Here is a 17,731-nt window from a genome sequence, read left to right as displayed (position 1 = left end):
GGAGGAGAGGGAACTCCTCAGTTCCCTCAGCTGCAGCCTGCGATGAGAGAATGGGAGGAGAGGGAACTCCTCAGTTCCCTCAGCTGGCTACCTTTTGCATTCCCCCCCCACTCCACCAGAGGACGTCCTGGTTTGGACCTCGCCTCAGGCAGCCACCTCTCCAAGTTCTTATAATTCCTTCTCCCCTTTGGCCCTTCAGCCCTGTGGTTCTAATGGCTCTGGAGGTCCCACGCCATCCCTGTGGTTTCCCATAACCCTACCTCCATCCCTGTAAGAGTTCTTCCCTTCAGTTCACATCAGGAACAGCTGTGTGTACCCTCCTTCCTGCCTGGACCTGGTGGATGCTCCAGGCTTTTCCTCTTCTTTGAATGGTGGGCTTATGTTATACACCTGATTCTCGAATCTGCTTCTGTTTCTGCTCCATGTTTGGTTTCATTGTCCACTTTTCATGTGTTTTAACACCAAGTAGAACAAGCCTTCTTCTTAGTCTTCTTCTTCTTTTTTTTTTTTTAATACTTGTTTATTTATTTATTTTGGGCTGCTTTGGGTCTTTGTTGTGGCATGATGAATTCAGTAGTTGGGGCGTGTAGGCTTAGTTGCCCCGAGGCATGTGGGATCTTAGTTCCCTGACCGTGGATCAAGCCCACATCCCTCTCATTGGAAGGCAGATTCTTAAGCACTGGACTACCAGGGAAGTCCCCTGAGTGGTGGCTTTAATGCTGCTCTCACGGATGTAGTCCCATAGAAGCCCTAGAGGAACTTTGTCTCCCAGATCATCCTCACCATAATTATCGTCACTGGTAACATAACTGATCATATTTGAAAACCATTTCAAATATATACAGTGTCGCTATGTTAGTAGAGGAGCTGATTCCAAACACCAGCACTTAAAGTCATAAAGAAAATCATAGACTCATAAAGCGAACAGAAAAGTTGGCTAAAAATGACACATGTGAAAAAACAAAAGGAGCCTTCTGCATGTCCTTGGAACTGGCACAACGTCTTCTCAGGATTTATTCTGAGGAACTAATCAGAGATGTGCAGAAGGAGGACTGTCATGATTTATGTGTTTAACAAAGGAGGGTTAAGAATATCATGGTACATATTGGCTAGCACATAGTAGGCACTCTATTTGTTGAATAAATGAATGACACCTTTGTGCCTTTGGAGGCTTATATAACCATTGAAATCTGTGTCGTAGAATACTTTGTGGCATAGGAAAACATTTGATACAGTGCCAATTCAAGAAAAACAAGAGTGAAGCCAAGTTGTATATTCGTTCAGTACAATCTCATTTTTGTAAGTGGAGGGTGTATGGGTGCGTGTGTAAATATTCACTGAACATATAAAAAGCAGAAGGGACTTTAATGTAGAAAGTGTGTAAAGAGAATACTCAGAGCCACTTGGGAAAATGTAATCAACAATCACTCCCTTCAACTTTTTGCAGCCAGGGAGAGCCAGCACTTACGTTGTTCAAGAACTCATTCTCCACACACATTGCTGCTGCTGCTGCTAAGTCACTTCAGTCGTGTCCGACTCTGTGCGACCCCATAGACGGCAGCCCACCAGGCTCCCCCGTCCCTGGGATTCTCCAGGCAAGAACACTGGAGTGGGTTGCCATTTCCTTCTCCAATGCATGAAAGTGAAAAAGTGAAGTCGCTCAGTCGTGTCCGACTCCTAGCGACCCCGTGGACTGCAGCCCACCAGGCTCCTCCATCCATGGGATTTTCCAGGCAAGAGTACTGGAGTGGGGTGCCATTGCCTTCTCCGCCACACACATTATACTCCTCTTATTTCTTTCCTGCAATACTTAACCATCTTCTAATATATGTTGCTGCTGCTGCTGCTGCTAAGTCGCTTCAGTCGTGTCCGACTCTGTGGGACCCCATAGACGGCAGCCCACCAGGCTCCCCTGTCCCTGGGATTCTCCAGGCAAGAGTACTGGAGTGGGTTGCCATTGCCTTCTCCGCTAATATATGTTATGTTGTACCTATTTTTTTATGTTGTACCTATTTCTTTTTTATTTAAAAAAAAAAAAAAAATGTTGGCCACACCACACAGCTTATAGCAGGCAGTGGGGGTTGGGGGCTTCCCAGGTGGCATTAATGGTAAAGAACGCGCTTGCCAATGCAGGAGATGTCAGAGATGAGGTTTCAGTCCCTAGGTGGGAAAGATCCCCTGGAGGAGGAAATGGCAACCCACTCTAGTATTCTTGCCTGGAGAATCCCTTGGACAGAGGCGCCTGGCGGACTACAGTCCATGGGGTCGCAAAGAGCTGGACACGACTGAGTGACCAAGTAGCAGCAGCAGCACAGCTTATGGGATCTCAGTTTCCTGACCATTGAGCCTGGGCCTCGGCAGTGAATCTCAGCCTCTGGACCACCGGGGAACTCTGTGTTATGCCTGTCACTTACTGTCTGTGCTCCCCTGTGAGATTATAAGTGCCATGGGGCAAGGTCTTTGTTTTGTTCTCTGAAGCAGCCCCAGCACTGTGTACAGTGCCTGGCACACTGCCAGTGCTTACCAATGTGTCTTATGATTGAATGAATTCACAGAACCAGCATCAAACACTGGACCCAGCTGGGGGTCTCACTGGGGTGCTTTGTTCGTGGAAGTGCCCTCACAGGGGTTCCCATCACAGACCCTGAGGTCTCATAACAGTCCCCAGACATGAGTTGCCTTTGCCATGTGTGAAGTCCCCACTGAAGATGAAGGTCTGAGCCCCTGAATATCTGTGATGTTTGCCAGTGTGATTGAACTCACAGTCACTTCCACAAGTCACTTCGCTCTGCTGCCAAGGCACTTTAATTTTTTAAAAAATATTTATTTATGTATTTGGCTGCACCGGGTCTTAGTTGTGGCACTGGGGGAGGGTGGGTCTTCAATCTTCATTGTGGCATTTCAGATCGTCAGCTGCGACATGTAGGCTCTTTAGTTGTGGCATTCGAATTCTTAGTTGCTGCTTGTGGGATCTTTAGTTATAGCATGTGGCATCTAGTTCCCTGAGAAAGGATGGAACCGTGACCTCTGCATTGGCAGAGTCTTAGCCACTGGACCACAGGGAAGTCCCCTGCCAAGATGTTTTTAAATAGAAAACAACTTCCCTTTTAACTGGGCTTCTCTGATAGCTTAGTTGGTAAAGAATCCACCTGCAATGCAGGAGACCCCAGTTCCGTTCCTGGTTCCAGAAGATCTGCTGGAGAAGGGATAGGCTACCCACTCCAGTATTCTTGGGCTTCCTTTGTGGCTCAGCTGGTAAAGAATCTGCCTACAATGTAGGAAACCTGAGTTTGATCCCTGGGTTGGGAAGATTTCCTGGAGAAGGGAAAGGCTACCCACTCCAGTATTCTGACCTGGAGAATTCCATGGACTGTAGTCCATGGGGTTGCAAAGAGTCGTATACGACTGAGCGACTTTCACTTTTACTTTTTTCCCCTTTAACCAAAACAACAAAAGCAAAAGAATTTAAATATACGTAAACAAAACTAAGAAAATAAATCCCACCACTTAGAAAATCACTGTAGTGTACACGTTCCCATAAATTTTTATGAATTCTACCTGCATTTTTATGGGCTTCCCAGGTGGCGCTAGTGGTAAAGAACCCGCCTGCCAGTGCAGTAGATTAAAGAGACGTGGGTTCAATCCCTGGCTCGGGAAGATCCCCTGGAGAAGGGCATGGCAACTCACTTCAGTATTCTTGCCTGGAGAATCCCTTGGCCAGAGGAACCTGGCAGGCTACAGTCCATAGGGTCGCAAAGAGTCGGACATGACTGAATTGACTTAGCATAAACGCATACCTTCGGATCAGATCAGATCAGTCGCTCAGTCGTGTCTGATTCTTTGCGACCCCATGAATCGAAGCACGCCAGGCCTCCCTGTCCATCACCAACTCCCGGAGTTCACTCAAACTCGTGTCCATTGAGTCGGTGATACCATCCAGCCATCTCATCCTCTGTCGTCCCCTTCTCCTCTTGCCCCCAATCCCTCCCAGCATCAGAGTCTTTTCCAATGAGTCAACTCTTCGCATGAGGTGGCCAAAGTACTGGAGTTTCAGCTTTAGCATCATTCCTTCCAAAGAAATCCCAGGGCTGATCTCCTTCAGAATGGACTGGTTGGATCTCCTTGCAGTCCAAGGGATTCAGCTTTAGCATCATTCCTTCCAAAGAAATCCCAGGGCTGATCTCCTTCAGAATGGACTGGTTGGATCTCCTTGCAGTCCAAGGGATTCTCAAGATGCACAGTTCAAAAGCATCAATTCTTTGGCGCTCAGCCTTCTTCACAGTCCAACTCTCACATCCATACATGACCACAGGAAAAACCATAGCCTTGACTAGACGAACCTTTGTTGGCAAAGTAATGTCTCTGCTTTTGAATATGCTATCTAGGTTGGTCATAACTTTCCTTCCAAGGAGTAAGCGTCTTTTAATTTCATGGCTGCAGTCACCATCTGCAGTGATTTTGGAGCCCAGAAAAATAAAGTCTGACACTGTTTCCACTGTTTACCCATCTGTTTCCCATGAAGTGGTGAGACCGGATGCCATGATCTTCGTTTTCTGAATGTTGAGCTTTAAGCCAACTTTTTCACTCTCCACTTTCATCAAGAGGCTTTTGAGTTCCTCTTCACTTTCTGCCATAAGGGTGGTGTCATCTGCATATCTGAGGTTATTGATATTTCTCCCGGCAATCTTGATTCCAACTTGTGTTTCTTCCAGTCTAGTGTTTCTCATTACTATTTTACCTGTTTCTGGTTTTGAGTCACACCTTCAGTATCTCATTTTTCTTGCAGGATTTTATTCTGGAACATTACAGTGAAGATAGCTACCTCTACGAAGATGAAATAGCAGATCTCATGGATCTCAGACAAGTAGGTTTCCATGTGCAGCGGGATGGAGAGGAGACTGGCTGTGATTAGAGGTTGTCCAGTCTTCTGATGATCCCATTGTTGCACTTGAAGTCTTGTAGAATCAGTGGTGGTCGGGGGTGTTAGGGAGGGGCTGTCGGAAACATCCATTCATCTTTGCCACGAAAGAAGACCACAGAGGAGACAGACATGCATGTCTGAGCCTGGGTTCCAGGACTCATGAGTTCCTCCCAGCTCTCCTAGAGTTCATGATACCAGCAGTGGGGCCCAGGCTCCAGAGAAACTGTGTGTGAACATCTTCCTGGCCCGTCCATCTGCTCTCTGTTCACCCACTCACCCCTGCGGTGGTTCCTGTCCTTTCAGGCCTGTCGGACGCCCAGCCGAAATGAGGCGGGAGTAGAGCTGCTGATGAGTTACTTCATGCACCTGGGGTTTGTCGAGAGCCGATTCTTCCCGCCCACCCGACAGATGGGGATCCTGTTTACCTGGTAGGTGCCTGAGCTGGGGCTTTCTATCTCCAGCCATACTGGGGAGCCTCAGCCCCACATGAGCCTCCTCTGCACTGCAGCCCCCTCCTAGTTGTCCCATGAACAGAGGAGAGCGTGGAGATGTGTGGATAAACTGGTGTTTGTTTATGAAGGGGATCCACAGGGAGAAGGCTCCGACAGACGGTGGCTTATTGCCTCTCAGAGCAAGTGAGCTGAGGAGAGGAGGCATTTGTGTGTGTGTGTAGAGGAGGCATGTGTGTGTTCGTATGTGTGTTCATTTTATCGTGAGGGAAACCCCAAGGCTCTGAGGTACAACTGACAAGAAGCAAGATTCTTGTCCCAGATGGGATGACGGTGGGAAACAAGTTTTCTCCCAATGACCAGGGCAGCAAACAGAAGTAGATCAGAGCTATTAAAAACTGAAGCACAATCTTTGATTCTTCCCCAGAGTTGGTACTTTTGATGATTAGTGCTGTCCAAATATCTTGGAGGTGCTATACCTCTTCTCTGAGTTGCTTAGGAGTATGTGCATGCTTAGTCACTCAGTCTTGTCCAATTCTTTGTGACCCTACGGACTGTAGTCCGCCAGTCTCCTCTGTCCATGAGATTTCCCAGGCAAGCATACTGGAGTGAGTAGCTATTCCTTTCTCCAGGGGATCTTCCTGACCCAGGGCATTACAGGTGAATTCTTTACCATCTGAGCCACCTCGGAAGCCCAAGGAGTATGTGAAATGAAAGTAAATCATAGCAGCTGAGAAGCATATTCAGAGTTAAATTTCACCACAGCAGATGGCTCTTGATGCTTGCTTTTGAAAGGAAGGGCAGATGACTTTTCCTAAAGGTGTGTTAGCTGCCTGCACATGAGTGAAAACCCCAAATGTGACTTCTTAGTGCTGAATTAGGGAGAAGCTCTATATCTATACCCTGGTCAATGTATGAACTTTAAAACATCCTGAGTCTTCAAGGCCTCAGGAAGAATTATGAGGGGTTAGTAATTGCTACATTTCAAGTAGGAGCAGCCTTATTTTTTTTTAAATACACTTTATTTTTTAGAGCAGTTTCAGGTTCATAGTAAAATTGAAAGGAAGGTGCAGAGAGTTCTCATACACCCGCTGCTCCTGCACACCCAGCACCTCCTCCACCGTCAACATCCGCCGCCAGAGCGTTACGTTTGTTACAGTTGATGTACTTACAGTGGCTGCTCATCACCCAGCATCCACTGTTTACAGTTCCATGTTACAGGTTTACAGTTTACAGTTACAGGTGGTGTATGTTCCATGGGTTTGGACAAACGATCAATGACATGTGGGCTTCCTGGATGGCTTGGTGGTAAAGAATCCCCCTGCCAATGCAGGACACGTGGGTTCGATCCCCAGGTTGGGGAGATCCCCTGGAGAAGGAAATGACAACCCACTCTAGTATTCTCCCCTGGGAAATCCCATGGACAGAGGAGCCTATCGGGCTACAGGCCATGGGATCGCAAAAGAGCCAGACGTCACTTAGTGACTAAACAGCAAGGACATGCATCCCCATTATAGCATCACACAGAGCGGTTCCATGACCCTGCAGTCTTCTGCGCTCCCCCTAGGCATCCCCGCCCCTTGGCACTCCCCAGCCCTGGCAACCACTGATTCTTTTTGTCTCTGCTGTCTTGTCTTTTCCAGAATGTCATATAGTTGGAATCATACAGTAGGTAGCCTTTCCGGATTGGCCTCTCTCACTTAGTCACATGCACTTAAGGTTTCTTGTGTCTTTTTATGCCTTCATAGTTCATTTCTTTTCTTTTTTTTTTTAAGTGTTGCGTAGTTTTCCACTGTATGGCTGTACCACAGTTTGTGTGTCCATTCACCTATGGAAGGACATCCTGGTTGAGAAGCGGCCCCGTTTCTCTTTGTGCTTGTGGGTGTCTTAACAGTATGAGCAGGCCCATAGTCTTGCTTGAGATAAAAGCCTCATTGCATGTGCATCTTTGAGTTTTATTCAAGAAATAAGTTTTGTCCATTTTTACCCCCAAACGGCACTCACTAGTCAAGGGGTCCATATTCTCAAAAGATGTTCCTTTTACATAGGTATGACTCCCTCACCGGGGTTCCGGTCAGCCAACAGAACTTGCTGCTGGAGAAGGCCAGCATCCTGTTTAACATCGGAGCCCTCTATACACAGATCGGCACCCGGTGCAATCGACAGACAGAAGCTGGGCTGGAGAGCACGGTGGATGCCTTTCAGAGAGCCGCAGGTACGTCTCCAAGGAGGCGCTGCCGCTGAGATAGAGCTCTGGCTCTGCCAAGTGGCCCGGTACCTGAGCTGAAGGGGGTCTGTGGATCCTCCCCAGGCCCACGCTTGGCCTCAGAAGCCTGAAAGGGCCTGGTCAGCTTCCGGAGCTGGTGGCTCTTCCCATCAGGAAAATTGCTTCCTGGCTCAAACCCGGTCGTCTCCGTCTGACTGTGGCTCATGTACACAGTGGTTAATGATTAATCTTTTCCGAATGAGTGGCCCCACGGATGGCAGTGGATGAACTGTGTCTTTGAATACAGTTTTGAAGAAGAGAATAAGTTTTCTCAAGCGGTGAGAATGTAGGCTTTTTCTTTTTTCTTTCATCCGGCAGCGTGCCTCATCAGTGAGTGTTACCATCCGTGCCTTTGTTATGCGAATTCTGAGAAGCTTGTTCACCCACAGTTGCTCTTCTTAGTGCTAAGTGACACTTAGCACCAGCCTATGGAGGAGCAGGCGGTGGTTGGCAGCCCATGGGTGCAGTGGGTAGGCCTGTCTCATGGGTGCTCAAGGGTCCTGGCTGACTCCCCTCTAGCTGTGTCCTGCGGAGTTGGCATAGGGATTATAGGCAGAAGTGGCCACAGTGCTGACCACCGTGTGATGCCTGGAGCTGGATCCATAATATGTTTCTTTCTGTGCCAGTCCTTGTCACTCTACTTTGGGGTGTTACTCTGGCAGAAAATTTTGGGGGGTATCTCATTTTCCTCTGCAAGGCTGTGAAGAACCATGGCTTTGCTGTTTGGGCTGGTCATGATATTATTTGGTTAAACAATAGATAGATCCCTTGGGAGAAAACACCATGCTGAAATTTCACGTGGGAGTTGAATTCTTTCACTGTAAATCCTTTTCTGGGCTCATCTTTCTCTCTGAAGAATCTGAAGCAGGTATGCCTGTCTCTAAGATTCCAGAGACATGGACAAAACAAAGCTTGAGAACAGAGTGAGAGTGGACCCCAGAGAGCCTGCAGCCTGGCCTTCCTCCTGCAGGGCAGCTTGTGCTTTGCAGCAAAACCAGAGGAACCAGTCAGATGGGATTTTGCCAGGAGGTTTTATTTCAGCTCTAGGTTGCTTTGCCAGTTAATGCTGTGACACTTTTCTAACACATAAGAAAGTCAGCTGAGGGCTATAGCATGAAAATTTCCACTAGAGTGACTGAGCTGATCTTCTCTGAGGTTCTGCAGAAAAAGCCTTGAGTTTCTGAATGACCCAGAGGTTAAGAGTGAACATGACCCCCTGCGAGTCCTTTAGTCATTCTGTCTTCCTTCACTTCCCTCAGTTGCCTCGTTACGTATGGAATTTCTCACAAGGGTCGAGGTGAGACAGGAATGGACAGGGAGCAGGCTGGTTTCCTGGCTTGATACAGATGTAAACGTTTTGGGAGAGAACTGGAAAACAAAAGTCTTCTTACTGGTAAAACATACATAACAAAATTACCACTGTAACCATTTTTAGGAGTAGTTTGTTGGTATCAAGTACAGCCACACTATTGTGCAACTGTCTATCTCCAGAACTTTTTTTTATCACCCCAAAGGGAAACTCTGTCCCATTAAACAATAACTCCATTCCCTCCTCCCTGCAGCCCATGTGTGTCTATGAATTTGACTATTCCAGATACCTCAGCTCAGGGTGATGGACCTACTTCACGTAGCATGATGTCTTCATTCATGTTGTACCATGTGTCAGAATTGACTTCTTTTTTTTTTTTGAAGATTGATTCACTTATTTTTGGCTGTGCTGAGTCTTCATTGTGGGCTTTTCTTCAGTTGTGAGGGGGCGGGGGGGCTACTCTGGTTGCCCAGCAACGCCTTTTCATTGCAGTGGCCTCTCATCGCAGAGCATGGGATCTAGGGCACGCGGGCTTCAGTAGCTGCAGCATGTGAGCTCAGTAGTTGTGGCTCCTGGGCTCTAGAGCACAGTCTCAGTTGTTGCGGTGCAGGGACTTAGCTGCTTATGAGCATGTGGGAACTTCCCAGGCCAGAAATCAAACCCACCCCTCCTACACTGGCAGGCAGATGCTTTACCGCTGAGCCACCAGGGAAGCCCTTGCCTTTTAAAAAATATATATTTATTTCATTTATTTGGCTGCCCCAGGTCTTAGTTGCAGCACAAGGGATCTTTGATCTCAGTTACGGCGTGTGGGATCTAGTTCCCCGACCAGGGATCGAACTGGAAGTATGAAGTCTTAGCCACCGGGCCACCAGGGAAGTCCCAAGGCTGAAAATACTCCATTGTATGTATATACCACACTTGATTTATCCTCATATCTCAAATGTCGATGGACATTTGAGTTGTTTCCACCTTTTGGTTACTAGGAATAATGCTGCCATGAGCATTCTTGTATAAATATCAGTTTAAGCCACTGCTTTCAATTCTGTGGGGTTATACCCAGGAGTGGAATTGCTGGTTTTTATGGTAATTGAGAATCAGAGTTTTCTAAAGATGCTTTGAGACACTAGTTTCATATTTTTGCTTCATCATTTTTTATATTCTTGAGTAGCAATGGTGAAATAAACAGGATATCCCTAACTAATGCTCAAAACAATTCCAATTGCAGGGGTTTTAAACTACCTGAAGGAGACGTTTACTCACACTCCAAGTTACGACATGAGCCCCGCCATGCTCAGTGTGCTGGTCAAAATGATGCTGGCACAAGCCCAAGAAAGCACGTTTGAGAAGGTCTGCCTCCCTGGGCTCCAGAACGAATTCTTCCTCCTGGTGAAGGTGGCTCAGGAAGCGGCCAAGGTGAGTCTTGCTGTTTCCCCTGACTTCTGGGGCGAGCAGGGTGCATTGGTGTGGGCCCACTGGAGAGAGCAGGGGCTTCCCACGGCAGCTTGCCTGTGACCTGGGCAGCCTGCCCGCCCTGGCTGGCCAGAGCACTGGCTTGCGTTTTGTTGGCAAGTCAGTGTTTCAGATACGGATCACTGATTCCATCTGCAGCTGAGCCTAAAGACCAGCATAATGATGGTGGCCCAGGCTCCCTGTTAACTCTGACATTGACAACACTGGGAGCCCTTGGAATAGCTCCCAGATTGCGGAGCGGCCTCTGGCAGGGGCCGCCACAGAGAAGAAAGGGCTCTTTTTCTGCAGCCCGGATACGTGAGGGCCCCTGTGCCAGGCTCCCCACTCCCAGTGTTCCTTCCGTTCTAGGTGGGAGAGGTCTATCAGCAGCTGCACACGGCCATGAACCAGGAGCCGGTGAAGGAGAACATCCCGTACTCCTGGGCCAGCTTGGCCTGCGTGAAGGCCCACCACTATGAAGCCCTGGCCCACTACTTCACAGCCACCCTGCTCATCGACCACCAGCGTAAGGCTGGGCGGCCTGGGGCTCCGGGCTTTGGTCAGGGTTGCAGGCTTGCTGCCTCTGGGTGACACTGAGCTGAGCGAGAGCTTTCTGCTTGCCTGAGAGATGCTCAGCAGCCTGGGGGCAGAGGGTGGGGGTTACACGTAGGCCCAGGCAGCTGTCACACAGGGTGGGATGAGGGGTGATGTGGTATTGCTATGCGAGGGGGAGGGGGTAGCGTTTCTTCTGCCTGGGGTGGAGCTGACAGCTTCATGGAGATATTTCGCCTGGAATCCAGGACCAGGGCTAGATCAGGGAGATACTCACCTCAAACACAAAATCTAAGGGGATGCCCGTGAACTCAGTAATTGAGATAATGTTTTAACATGTAATTGTAGATGAATCAAAACTGAGGCAAAAATTCACGGTGATCAAAACTTTAAAAGAAGACACCATAAAACTTTAAAGGAAGACACCAGTTGGGACTTCCCTGGCAGTCCAGTGGTTAAGACTCCGTGCTTCCACTTCATGAAGCACGGGTTTGATCCCTGGTCAGGGAATTAAGATCCCACATGCGGTGTGGCGTGGTCAAAAACAAATTAATAAAAGAAAATGAAGACGCAGATAATAACGGTGGTATGCTGAGCCACATTGGACCATGAAACAAAGGAAATTTGATGTTCATCATGAATATTTTTGCATTAATTTTGATACTTAGAAAATTGTATTAAACTATCATATATACCTTGGTGGCTGGGTTTAGAGCACCTGCTTAAATTTTCAGCCTAGGGTGAACGCCTCACTCTCCTCCCCCTAGTCTTGGCTCTGATCTGAGGTTGTAGGTGGGGAAGGGACTTTTGTTGCAATTTGTGCTCATCAAGGCAGCCCTCCAAGTAACGGAAAGGCCATCCTCTGGGGCCAGACTGCCTGGGTTCATGTCTCAGCTCTGTCATTTACTAGCTAGGTGATCTTGGGCAAGTTACTTAGCTGCTCTGTGCCTCAGTTTTCTCATCTATAAAACGGAAATATGAAGAGATCCTATCTCACAAGCTGTTGTGAAAACTAAATGCCTCTGTGCAAAGCTATATAGTGCTTCTTATATGGAGGGCTCTCTGTGTTAGCTGCTCCTGCTGGGATTATTATAGTCTTTTGAGCGGAACTAGTCGGGTAAACCAATAGAAATACAGTCATTGAGGTAGGAACACAAATGGGGCAGAAGTTGGAGTCCTTGGTATAGTCATGGAGGTTCCTCCCAGGTAGGCACTGCCATCTGAGTTAGACTTGGGACTCTGAGGGGGACTTTTCCAGTGGAACGAGGAAGGAAAGGACAGCTAGAGTGAGAACAGGATCTGACTGGGTCCTGGAACGGATGCTGTTGAGGTAGTGCTGGGTGGTTTGGTGAAGTTAGGAATGGACATGTACCAGGGAGGGTGCAGGCAGGGAGGCCCTCAGAGGTTTAAGGCAGGGCTGTGCTTGGAGGTTCGTGAGATGGTGACTGGGAGGAAGTAGAGATCAGAGCCTTGGAGCCAAATCATGAGCCCCTAGAGTGAGATTGGCCCCCCTGCACAAAGACCTTGGGTTGGATTGCCTGGGTGTGGCTAGGGCTGGAAAGGAGACCTGTTATCCCAAGTGCCTTGTTAAGCTGGGGATGTAGTTGAAAGCGGGATTTCAGTGGGTCTGTGGAGCCGTGTATAAAGGCTGCACCACGGCCATGAGAAAGGATCTATCTTGCGGTTCCTGTTGCAGTGAAGCCTGGTGAAGATGAGGACCACCAGGAGAAGTGCCTGTCCCAGCTCTATAGCCACATGCCAGAGGGACTGACACCCTTGGCCACCCTGAAGAACGTGCATCAGCGCCAGCTACTGGGTGCGTGCTGGCTCTCCTGCTCCCTTGCTCCCTTGTGTCCCATCTGACCCATCCAGCTGCTCCCACTCACTGACAACCCCAGACAGGTTGCCAGGGTAGGGCCTGGGGAGTAGGTCTTCTGAGTCATTGTGGCCACTCTGGATTCAGAAACCAGGAGGCACAGTCTTCTAGTCTCAGCAGGCTTCCAGAGCTGTGTTCTCATGGGTTCTGTGTGCGCCCAGCCCTCCCACAGTGGAGCCAGTGCTTTGGCAGTCTTCCAGCTCCCTAGTGGTCCAGGGGATGGTCCTTGGTCATCCTATTCTGGAAGCATGCATTTCATAGGCCACACTTAAGAACTGATAATGAATTGTCCTAGTTTGGTCTCTAACAGATCTCAGAGCAAGTTTTCTGTGTCCAAATCTGAGTTCTTCCACCACTCAAACTTGCCCCCCATCCCACCCATGCACTTTCCCCATCTCAGTGATGGTGACTTCATCTTTCTAGGCTTGCAGGCCAGAAACCTAGGACTCACTCTTTACCTTCATCTTGCTTTCTCACCCATCTTTGATTAGCAAATCTTGTTGACTCTACCTAGAAAAATATCCCAAATCTGATCACTTCTTACCTACTACCCTGGTCCAAGCCATGCTTATGTGGTGCCTGCTTAATAGACATTAACTTGCTTAAACCTCACCCAACCCTATGAGATAGATGTGGTATGATCCCCAGTTTTCATTTGAGGAGAGAGAGGTCCAGAGAGGTCACACAGCTTGCCCAGCTTTTTACCAGGAGCCCTCGTGCTCTCATCTCACCCAGAGAAGGATAGGAGTCTTCACCGGTGCTTTTGAGGTTGGACATGGTCAGGCTCCTGTTCCTCTCTGGCCTCATTCTCCATCCTTCTCTGCAGCCTTCACTCTCCCCAGCGAAACTTCCAAGCCCCTTGTTGTCCTTAAACATTCAGGCATGCTGCTGTCCCAGGGCCTTTGCACTTGCTGCTCTTCTGGGAATGCTTCAGGGCTGTACTTAAGTTAACCTCCTAAAAGGCCTTTTCTGATCACACATCATAGAAGGGCGACTCCTCATTCCCCATCTTCTCAAGTACTACATCTGCCTATTACTTTTGTTTCTGCTTTATTTTTCTCCAGAACCTTAATGCCGCATGACCCATTATACATTTATTTGCTTGTTATTTTTCTGTCTTCAATCATTAGCATGCAAACTCAATGAATATAGAGGCTAGCTTTTGCTTTATCTCTAATGCCTAGAACATTTGGTAAATGTTTGCTGAATGATAGTTCTAGAGACACAAGTGAGCATACTGCACACACATTTCAGAGGGACTGAAGCCTTCCAGGCAGATCCTTCAGGAAAGAGAATGTCCACCTTTCTGGGCAGATCCTTGGGCACTCAGGCTCTCCATGAAGTACTCACGTTGCAGTTTGTTACGCGTGACCGGTGGTGTTGATTTTCTGTGGGCAGGGAAATCCCATCTGTGCCGAGCTGTTACCCACCATGAGGAGTCCATGAGGGAGGCCAGCCTGTGCAAGAAGCTCCGCAACATCGACGTGCTGCAAGAGGTGCTGTCCGCGGCACACAAGCGGTCCCAGCTTAAGTACACTCAGCTCCGGGAGGACGATGACCTCCTGAACTTGACTGACGCTCCCGACATCATCTGTGAGTGGCGTGGGTGCCAGTGCAGAGTGCGCTGCATGAGAGGCAGGGCTGCTCAAGTGCTCCTCTTGCCCTGGAGTCCTTACCTTCTCATTCTCAGATCGAGGCCTCCCTCATGGTCTTTGTTGACCCTTTAGTGGCAGCTGACCCCCTCCTGCCCCTCATATCGCCACCTGTGATGTCGGGTCCTGCCACCTTGGTTGTGCTCCGACTTTCCTTCCCACTCTTCGCTGACTGCCTTTCCCAATCCCAGTCTCCCCTCTTGGCATTCTTGAGGCTCTCCTCTCCCTGGTTTCCTTCCTTTAGATTCCTTTCCTTGAAGTCTCATGACCTCCTCTGGGGTTGTAGCCATTACTGATAGTCAGGAGACCCCAGAAACTGCCTTTTACCTGGACATTTTCCCTATGCTCTATACCCACCCACATACCACCATTTTAATGAAAATCTGCACTTTGCTATCTGTCTGACACCTCTGACTGTATGATTTGAAAGCCACCTGCATCCTTATTCCTCCTCCAAGGCTTGATCTTGGAAGGTGTGGTTTCATTGATCTGTGTGTCTGTTTTTGTGCCCACGCTAATACTGTTTTGATTACTGTAACTTCATTTATAATTGAAATCAGGGAGCATGATTTCATGCTGGAGGTCTAGCTTTGTTCTTTTATCTCAAGATTGTTTTGGTTATTTGGGATCTTTTGTGGTTCTATACAAATTTTAGAATTATTTGTTCTAGTTCTGTTAAATATGCCTTTGGATTTTTGATAGTGATTGCACTGAATCAGTAGATTGCTTATATCCATATATATATATGTAACAGTTGGACATTTTAACAATATAACTTCTCTAGTCTACAGACATGGAATATCTTTCCATTTATTTGTGTTTTCTTCAGTTTCTTTTATCAGTGTCTTATAGTTTGCAGTATAGAGATCTTTCACTTCCTTGGGTAAATTTATTCCTATGTATTTTATTATTTTTGATGTAATTGTAAATTAGATTGTTTTCTTAATTTCTCTTTCTGATAGTTTGTTATTTATGAATATACTGGATTTATGTTTATATAATGGATTTCTGTTTATTGATTTTGTATCCTGCAACTTTCCTGAATTCATTCATTAGTTCAAATATAGTCCATGGGTTTGCACAGAGTCAGATATGACTTAGCTACTGAACAACAATTAGGGTTCTCTATTTGTAGTATTATGTCATCTGCACATGGTAACAGTTTTACTCCTTTCTGATTTGGATGTCTAATTTTTTTTTTTTTGTCTAATTGCTATGGCTAGGACTTCCAGTACCATGTAAAATAAAAGTTGTAAGAGTGGGCATCCCTGTCTTGTTCCTCATCTTAGAGGAGAACTTTTCAAGGTTTGTCACATGTGGCCTTTATTATGTTGAGGCTTGTTCCCTCTATACCCACTTTGTTGAGGTTTTTTTCTTTTTAATCATAAATAGATGCTGATGAGTTTGTTTCTGATTCCACATATAGATGAGATCTTGTACCACCAGCACTTTCTAAGCATCTCTAAGGTGTTGAGCACTGTCCTGAGTTTAGAAATATGTAAATAAACTGGTTAGTTGCTGTAGCCCTTGGGGAGGTAGTGGTCAGTTCTGCCTTGAAGGGCAGGAGTTGGGAGGTGGACGGTTGCCTGGAAAGGTGACCTTACAGTTTAAAATGACTAGACTCTTTCCAGGAGTTAGAAGAAAGGGAGTGAAGTCGCCCAATTGAGGGAACCTCCTTTGACCAAGCCCTCTCCCACCCCACTCCCTACACCTCTGTCCCCAGTCTCTGAAGTTCCGCCGCATTTTCAGGGACCAGCTTCTAGAGACAGAACCCTCCTCAAGCTAGAATCCTGAGTTTGTCAGTAGTAAAGTTGGCTAATGTCTGTTGAGGATTTGAGATCTGCTAGGGAGTTGGTGATAGACAGGGAGGCCTGGCGTGCTGCTGTCCACTCTTTATTGCAAAGAGTCGGACACAACTGAGTGACTGAACTGAACTGAAGTGAGGAACAACATTAAGCCTCAGATGTATATAGAATTTCATTTTACTCGTTCTCACCCTTATCTTAAAGATGAGGCAATGCAGGCTTAGAGAGATCAAAGTCTTTGCTCCAGATGACCAAGATGGTTGGTGGAAACAAGAATGCACTCAAGAATTCTCCTTTATGGACACAGGCTACTTCCTTGGCAGCCTTGTCCATGCAGTGTGGTCTGTGGCTACGAAGTAGAGACAACCTCCATAGAAGGAGGGAGATGCACAGCTCCTGGTGAGGTTTTCTGGGGATGGCAGCACCAGTCTTGTAGTAGATGAGCAGCCTGCATGAGCCCAGTGCTGTGTGAAACAGTAAGAAACCTCAGGGTCATCCTGTGAATAGAGGTTCAGCCTTCTTGGCATTGCCAGTCTTCTTCCCCAGATTTTCTTTTTTTTTATATTGTTTTTCATGTATTCTTAGCCTGCACTGGGATCCTTTGATAAACACTGACTAGCCTCGTGGGAAGGGTTGGCTTGTTGTTGTTCAGTTGCTAAGTTGTGTTTGGCTCTTTGTGACCCCATGGACTCAGCATGCCAGGCTTCCCTGTTCTCCACTGTCTCCCTGAGTTTGCTCAAACTCATGTCCATTGAGTCAGTGATGTCATCCAACCATCTCATCCTCTGTCACTCCCTTCTCCTCTTGCCCTCAATCTTTCCCAGCATCAGGGTCTTTTCCAGTGAGTCATCTCTTTGCATCAGGTGGCCAAAGTGTTGAAGCTTCAACTTCAGCATCAGTTCTTCTAATGAATATTCAGGATTGATTTCCTTTAGGATTGACTGGTTTGATCCCCTTGCAGTCCAAGGGACTCTCAAGAGTCTTCTCTAGCATCACAAAACCATCAATTCTTCAGTGCTCAGCCTTGGTCCAAGTCTATGGCGCTTAGACATCCAAATCTTATGGTCCAACTCTCACATGTGTACATGACTACTGAAAAAACCATAGCTTTGACTGTATGGACCTTTGTCAGCAAAGTAATGTCTCTGCTTGTTAATATGCTCTCTGGGTGTCATAGCTTTTCTTCCAAGGAACAAGCGTCTTTTAATTTCATGGCTGCAGTGCCAAGAATATGATGGTGGAGCTATTTAGCTATCGATGCACTGATTTGGCAAACCCACTTCTCACTGTGAAATCCTCACACTGCATGTTAATAATGAAAAGAGGAAGCACGTCTTGACCAAAACTTAGTGTTGAAAGCATGGTATTTCCCCAAGAGCCACACCTGAAATGTAAGTTACTTCTCAGTAGGATTTTATGAGTATCAGAGGATGTCCACTAGTACAGGGG

General features: G+C 47.3%; 1 protein-coding gene across 2 annotated transcripts in view; it reads left to right on the top strand.

Annotated features, from left to right (window-relative positions):
- The window catches only part of RHPN2 (rhophilin Rho GTPase binding protein 2), a 70,930-nt gene that overhangs the window by 45,887 nt on the left and 7,312 nt on the right, over window positions 1-17,731 (top strand). For both annotated transcript variants that reach the window (XM_086351754.1, XM_086351756.1), the window contains exons 5-11: window positions 4,787-4,864; window positions 5,225-5,349; window positions 7,419-7,585; window positions 10,174-10,361; window positions 10,767-10,923; window positions 12,646-12,765; window positions 14,224-14,418. In XM_086351754.1, the coding sequence (XP_086207880.1) occupies window positions 4,787-4,864; window positions 5,225-5,349; window positions 7,419-7,585; window positions 10,174-10,361; window positions 10,767-10,923; window positions 12,646-12,765; window positions 14,224-14,418 (1,030 nt within the window). The remainder of the gene's footprint in view (window positions 1-4,786; window positions 4,865-5,224; window positions 5,350-7,418; window positions 7,586-10,173; window positions 10,362-10,766; window positions 10,924-12,645; window positions 12,766-14,223; window positions 14,419-17,731) is intronic.

The sequence above is a fragment of the Bos grunniens genome, chromosome 18 (assembly GCF_055505025.1).
Source record: "Bos grunniens cultivar Pamir isolate PY7600 chromosome 18, Bosgru_T2T1.0, whole genome shotgun sequence".
Lineage (NCBI taxonomy): Eukaryota > Metazoa > Chordata > Mammalia > Artiodactyla > Bovidae > Bos > Bos grunniens.
This window is presented reverse-complemented; position numbering and strand designations above follow the sequence as displayed.